This window comes from Orbicella faveolata, unplaced genomic scaffold (genome assembly GCF_042242905.1).
Source record: "Orbicella faveolata isolate gen_17 unplaced genomic scaffold, um_ofav_v1 contig_25, whole genome shotgun sequence".
NCBI classification, from domain to species: Eukaryota; Metazoa; Cnidaria; class Anthozoa; order Scleractinia; family Merulinidae; genus Orbicella; species Orbicella faveolata.
The window spans coordinates 6,455,804-6,463,110 of record NW_028301553.1 but is presented as its reverse complement, the minus strand read 5'-3'; the positions used below and the strand labels follow the sequence as shown (position 1 = coordinate 6,463,110).

General features: G+C 39.2%; 1 protein-coding gene across 1 annotated transcript; it reads left to right on the top strand.

Annotated features, from left to right (window-relative positions):
* The first annotated feature begins 704 nt into the window (after nt 1–704).
* LOC149108735 (protein ECT2-like) lies at nt 705–5,246 on the top strand. Its single transcript, XM_089293117.1, has 5 exons — nt 705–831; nt 2,999–3,379; nt 3,883–3,956; nt 4,840–4,867; nt 5,145–5,246. Exons 1-5 carry the CDS (start codon nt 763–765, stop codon nt 5,235–5,237), a joined length of 645 nt encoding a protein of 214 aa, XP_089149243.1. The 5' UTR covers nt 705–762; the 3' UTR covers nt 5,238–5,246.
* The last annotated feature ends 2,061 nt before the right edge of the window (nt 5,247–7,307 follow it).

The following is a 7,307-nucleotide window of genomic DNA, read 5'->3' as shown; positions in this document are numbered from 1 at the left end:
CACCTGGCGTAAGCACGGCGCAAAACCTCCAAATATGGAATTGACCTATTCAACCGTTGTACAACCGCCATTTTTGAAAAGGAAATTTCTTTGGGGTTCTGCAAGGCTAAAAGTTCACTGAAAATTACGTCGATTTATTCAAGATTTTTCGCTGGATTTGGGAGAATAAGTGTAGACAGAATTACCTTGATAATACGGCGTTTTTGGGCGCGGGAAATCTGGACGCGTCCGACCATCAGAATTCTTCACGTGAAGGTGCGTTTGTAGATTTCGCTGTCAGTTTGACAGTGAGTAAACTAAGGATTATCCCTCCATTTACAGTTGAACATTCCCATTTAAATGTCTATAGGAAAGTTATTTCTAGAAACTGCCATGATCTCGGGAAATATGCGTAAAGACAGAACATAATTATTAAATCTTAGTACAAAAATAGTTGCACAAGTTCGTATGGTTCCATTCTTCGCTAGCTTTGTACCTTGTCTGAGATATTCAAGCTAGGACATTTAGAGATATTTAGAGATGTCTCAGAGGACCGAAGCAATTTTGTGAAAAGATTGTTTGGAAAAATATATCATCATCTATCGATAGGCAACATCGATAATCTGAAGACATAGGGAAAGAAGGAATTAAAGCCGTTGGCTTAGAACTCATCAAAGTTTTACAACGAATTGGTTGTTTTAACTTTTTCCTGATATCGTAAGCTCATTGTGTACATTATATTTTATTGTTTGACTTCAAATTTTAGGAAGCTCCAGCTCCGCTATGGAAACTCGACTTTGTGTAGTGGGAAAAGAAAATGGAGAAAATAAAGAACTCATGCAAGCGATTGAGGCAATATTACAGTTAGTACATTTTGTTGGAACAGTCTAGTTCAATAGGCTACACATCTGAAAGGAGCCTTGAAGTGTCTATAGGCGTATTGCTCCTCCCTCTAGAACTAGAAGGGGCTGAACTGTTAAACTGTATATTGGGACATTTAATTAAATTTTTCTTCTTGCACCCCTCCACTCCTCCACCTCTCCCCTATGGAGGACAGATTCCGACAACCTAGTTTTTCGTTGTCGGCACCTTTGAAGTTTGGATCGAAGGGGTTAAAAATTTGTTGGACGGTTTTATGACTGGCCCTGTTGCCCTCCATAGGGGGTAGGGGAATAAAAATATGGAATGCCCCATTTGTATAATTTTCAAGTTTAAGGTTACAGTATACCTTCAGATCGGCAATTTTCTTCAAATTTGGATTTTTGGTTCAAAGTAATTGTCGAAGAGTAATCTCTAATTTCTGAAAACAACATTGAAAAAAACTTAATATTGGCGGAGAAATGGAGGGTTTACGTTATGGCCGGAAATAAAAGTTCCCTCTTGATTGACAGCCCTATACCGTGCATGCAATCAACCGCGACTGCTTTCGCGGGAATATTACCTATATGGATACCACGAATTGGCTGGCTATTCAGTTATAATCAGCATCGTTAATCCAAACATTTTTCGTATCAGATGTAATTCTATTAAGTTATAAGTAAACATGGATCACGGAAAACTCCGTTTACCAGTTCGAAAAAGCGAAGAACGAATGAAAATACATCAATGAGTGAAGAAGCGAAAGTTGGCCTCGCGGATGAAGCTACTGACGTATCAAGCGGGCAAAAAGATCAAGTCAAGAGAAGAGAAAGGTTCTGTAAAAATTTGGGACCTCGACAGCGATAACAGCGATGTTTACAATGACTCTTTTGTTGAGTCCGATACCGATGAATCGTCTGACTCATTGAGATCCATTGGAATATAATCCATGCACATTTGCTCCGCCGCGCTTTCTTTTGTTTGTTCTCGTCGCCCAGCTACTCTAGCGTTCGTATCCTTTTCCGTCTTCCCCATTTTGCCAAACCAGCTTCAAGAAAAACCCAGCTGCAGAAAAATTATCTCTCCGCCTTGAGCGCATTGCGAAACACAAAGTTTTTTTTGGAGATTCACGCGTAAGTTTCACCGCGAGTTAATGGTAGTAAATTTTCCAAGCGCTGATTGGCTCAGTGATCTGAGAACCCAGTTGAAGGCGTTTGTGGGCGGAGTTTGTTTGCGAAGCAAGAGATTTTTCTTAGCGATGTTTTCTCGAATAAATTTTTTCGCTTGAAGCAGACACTTTAAAAAGTTACAACTCAAAGTGAATTTGTTTGTTTGCCCTCAAATTTGTACAGTAGCTAGATTAACATATAAAAAACAAAAACCTCTCTGCAAATTGTTTATTTCGAAATATTTTTTCTCCGAGAGCGATTTTTGTACGATCACTTCACATTTTTTAAATCCTATTTCGAAAATGTTCTGTAACTTTTTACTGCGGTTGAATATGGAAAAACGCAGACACACTTTTTAGCGCTTTTTGTGCTGAAACCGAGGGAAAAAATAAATTGGCGAAAAACAAAATTCGCTTTGACTTGTAGCTTCCCAAAGGTGATTAGGACGCTTCCATTTAGTGGCCCTGAAAAAATCGGCAATTCATTTTATTTCAAACGTTTTGGTATGGTTTGATAGCCAGCTCTATGAGCTTTAATTTGATATCGGGGTTTAGTTATCTACAGCTTAAACCGGACGCGCTACATCGCTTGGACGCGAGACACCCCTGAAGGTATACGGTAACCTTAATGCTGCCCCCAGCATTGCATTTACATCTGGTAACCTAACAATTAAGCAATCTACATGCTTTGTTTTTTATATATCTACGGTATATATTAGTAAAGTACAATGTGTCTTAGCTGAAAAATCACACCCCTTATCCGTCTAATTTCAAGCCCAATGTACTGTACCAAAAATTAGACCATGGCCCCTAAAGAAATAGGTCTACAGTGACTGCAGCCTCAATGTAGGTTTATAGAGATCCTTCTCACCCTGTCATGTTATTGGCATGAGAACTACAGTATGCTTTAGAAACACTTTATGCTACACAGATATGACAGTAACTTGTTGTTGTTTAAGATCTGATATCCTTTTCTTTCCTCTTTTCCTGTAGGCTCTTAATGTTCCTGTAACCATATCAGATAATGTCAAAGAATCATTACAAGCAGTAACCGATAACATTGAACTAGTCTTTGTATGTGACCCATTTGAAGGGGAAGACTTTGAGCTTTTACGCAAGGAGGAGCAAAGGATCATTGGACCTCCGATAGTGCATTCGTGCGCTAAGCAAGGACAGCCTTTACCGTACAATTCCAGACCTCTTTATTGTGCAGTGATGAGTAATCTTATCATATGTTTTACTGGATTTCGAAAGAAAGAAGAACTTGGACGACTTTGTAATCTAGTTCATCATATGGGTGGTAGTATACGACGAGAATTCAGTGGAAGGGTGACACAGCTTGTTGCCAACTCAATACATGGGCAGAAGTACAGAGTAAGTATGTGGTACACTGCATACAGATGGGTTCTTGATGAAGCATGAGGATGAAATGGCTGGATATTGCCAAAGTTAGTTTTTTTTAATGTTTGTGGACCTCAACTGCATCGTGGTCCATAAACAGGCAAAAATTGAAAATAACAAGGCTAAAATCCAGAGCCATTATTAACGGCCGTAAACATCCAACCATTTTGACCATACAAGCTCTAGGTCATTAGAGCATTTATTGTTTGTCATGAAGAAAATGCTTTTCTCGCAGGACAGTAGGTAACCTCAAGTGGGCAAGATACTCCATCTTGCCTGCTGGTGGCTTGAGAAGCCTGAAGCACAGTACAGCATTTGATTTATCTTGCCTACTTGCAGACCTTGCCATATAATAAAACAATATCTTCCATCCTGGAAGATAGAGAAAGACTTGGCACTAATACATGTTTCAACAGACTGTTTAAGAATTTAAAGTTTTAAATTGGACAATCATTTACTTGTGCATTAACCCTCAGGCTGCAGTGAGTCTTGGAACCACTGTTATGACAGAACAATGGGTTGCAAAGTGCTGGGAAAGACGACATGAGATGTGAGTAAAAATGTTTTTTGGATGTTCAATACCAAAGTGAAATGGCCATAAAGTCCCAGTTATATCCAATTATTAGGTGACTCTGCCAGGAGCCTACACCAACATAAAACTAGATGTAGCTTTGATATGACATCCATGGGTTGCAGTCCTCCAGAGGAAAAAAGATACATGTAGTAGCTCAACATTTTACTAGTGATGGTACCTTGCAAACTTAACACAACCACTTGGGCCCAAGGAAAGGCATACAGTATCAATGACATGGTGTATGTTAGGTTTGGAGATTTTGGAACTTTTCTGTATGTTGGAAGGTTTCCATGCCCTTAGAAGCGTGCATTATTTTTTAATTACCAGTTGCCATCTTTTTTCTTATGTATGGAGGATTGGAAGTTTAAGCAGCCCGATTGTCTTTGTACAGTTTCTCGTGAGGAAAGAACTATTGAGCACAAACTGAGACACTTCAGTTCTCTCACTGATGCACAGGGTTCGTACAGTGTCTGAAAATTGCAAGGACATGTGGAGTTTAAGTTTTTGCCAAACTGCAGCAAGTTTGCCAGCTAGTCAAATTTCAAATTTGCCTTGGTCAAAATGTTCAATGGCAGAATCTGGAGAACTCTCCCCATGTTAACCAGGTACATGTGTTTCCACATTGCACCATGAGGGCTGTAGGTTCACAATGTAAGTTACAATGCATGTATGGTTATTACTAATATTTACGTTTTGAGGAAATCCACTTGTTGTTTGACTCTGGAAAAAGAAAATTGATATAATGATTGGGAAATGTACAGAATAGGTCTTGAGTTCTGCATACACTTAAAATAATGTGTAGGAATGCTGTTGGGAATATTACTTTGAAAAAAAGGACATTGTTAATTTTGTTTTGTAGTGGAGCAAACGCAATGGATGATGGAATGGTAAGTTTTTTCCTCTGATAGTTAAAAAAAAAGCCAACAGATCAGAAGTGATCAGATTCGTCTCAGTTTGCAGTCAGCTGCACATTCTTGTGCATGAGCAATCCACTGTAGAAAATATTTCAGCACACTTTAGAATCTTGAGCAGTCTGCCTGTTGCCAGCATCTTGTAAGTAAGTCTTAACCTTCCGCTACAGAAATTTCCACCCTTGATCTCAAGTCGCAGGAAAGACCATTAGGCTACCACGCAGACAATGTTGACTTGTTTAATTTGTCACAGGAAAAATTCAAGATGATGCCATTTCATATGGAAGAATCCACAGAGCAGCAAGGTACTAATAACTCCTGCTCAGTTCTAATAAATTCCCTGTGAAAGATAAGGCAATTTTAATACCTCTTTGCTAGCAACTTAGGTGCAAAAACCTCCCTTCAGGTCTAGGGAGACTTGCTTCTGCAGACCCCATCTTGTTTCTCAATAACACGTCATAGACTTGTTTATACATGTAGGTGGATTTTGCGGCAGTTGGCAGAAATAAAATTGTTAACAGCACGTATATTAAGAAAGCTATGTCTGATAACCTGGGGCTACTGCAGGGGTTTCATTAACATTTTCAGTAGGTCGGAATGCAATTGGTTTTCACAGACTGGCAAAACATTTTGAACTGCACTTCTTTATAAGAAAACCACTTACTACATTCTCTATTTTCTAATTGCCCATAATTTACGCTGTTTGCCCCCCAAATTTGCATAAACTGAACTATTGTTGTAAAATGGTTTTGGGAGGTCCACATATTCCTACGAACATTTCATGCAAAATTTGGGGGGCAAACAGCGTGAATTACGGCAATTGGGAAATAGAGAATTCAATTTGTAGGGCTCCTTGATTAACCTTTTGGCTTCTATTAAATTTCATCAGTCAAACTAAAGCTTAAATGGTTGTTTACAATTTACCCAAAAATTCCGGAAATTTCGATCAGAATGTAGATGATAAGACAATTTTGGCTCGACCAACCGGAAAATTTCCGAAATAAACGCAACCCTTGGGAAGGGAGTCCAAAATTTTCAGCCAAAATATCCGAGTGAAAAATGTGCTTACTATTCGCAGTTCTTCGCCGTCATCTTGGAATGATGATCAGGTCGAACTCGTCTTTTGTCTCTTTCGGCAACTTGGGTATTTTGGGTAAATAGTAAAGAGCCAATCCAAACGGAACTTACCATGCGGCATTTTTGCTTACCATTTGCTCAACCGTTGACGAACGTAAATGATAATTGACCGATGTCTCCTACATATCTATACAACCATCTTTCGGATATGTGAATAACTGTTTACAGCAGCCGTGGATAATAAACTCTCCATACAGCTCTGTTTCCTTTTGTATCGTCCCTCTACAGAGACTCCAAGCGGTACCATCTCCCCTCTGAGCACACCCGTCCCAGGTCCCCCCAAGCCTTTGACGTCACGGCAGCAAGTAGCCATGGAACTTTTGCAAACAGAAAGAAACTACGTGGAGATTCTTACAAACATCCTCAAGGTATCAGAATGGCTGCGGCTGGCTAAACGGGTCAATTTAAGCAAAAATGTTATAGGTTTGGGTTTTTGTGTACTTTCATCCGCAGGTAGTGATTTTGAAGCACGTGGCTTAAGGAAAGGTGTGACCCAAGTTTTAAAGGAGCTCAGTCATGGTATTTTGAGTTATTTTGGCCACATACAAAATTACCTTTAAATGGTAGGATACCTGAATTCGAAAATAACAGTTTAATAAGATAGCAAAGCATACAAAAATTATTGCAATGATCATTGTCACGGCCGGCGTTATAAAAACTTCTAAATTAAGAATTTCACTCTACTTCGTGAAGGGCCTGCTACGACAAAACCTTTGCGAGGCTTGTTCATTTCAGGTACGTGGTACTTGGCCAAGGAAGTTTCTCATGCGACTAGTGTCCGCTATAAATTGCCGGAGAAATTTCGTCGTGTGATAGCGCCTGTTGAATTTAATTCATGTCTGATTTCTCAAGCGCCTTATTTCATTTAGGTTTTCAAAGAGCCACTTGAAAAGGAACCACGGGGTGGATCAATCATCTCGGCTGAAGACATCAAGACGATCTTTGGTCGTTTACCTGGCATTTTGGCGGTTCACAAAAAAATCATGGTAAGATACCCCATAACAGCGAATTACAAAAAAAAAAACTCGCGGTTTTGTGTGTTGAGCAGTTTTTTTGTGTGTTGTGTGTTGCGCAGTTTAAAGACCGTTCATAGTTCATAGAAAAGCAAACAAAATTTTAATAGAATAATTCAATTAAAAATGACAGGATAAATGACAGTTATCACTGAGGTTTTTAACAGGGTTTAGCATTTTATATTTAACAAAGGTTTTATTCCGCGCGAAATTTACGGAACGTTCAGCGCGGTCAGAGAGAAGGCAGTATTTACGTGGAAGTATTT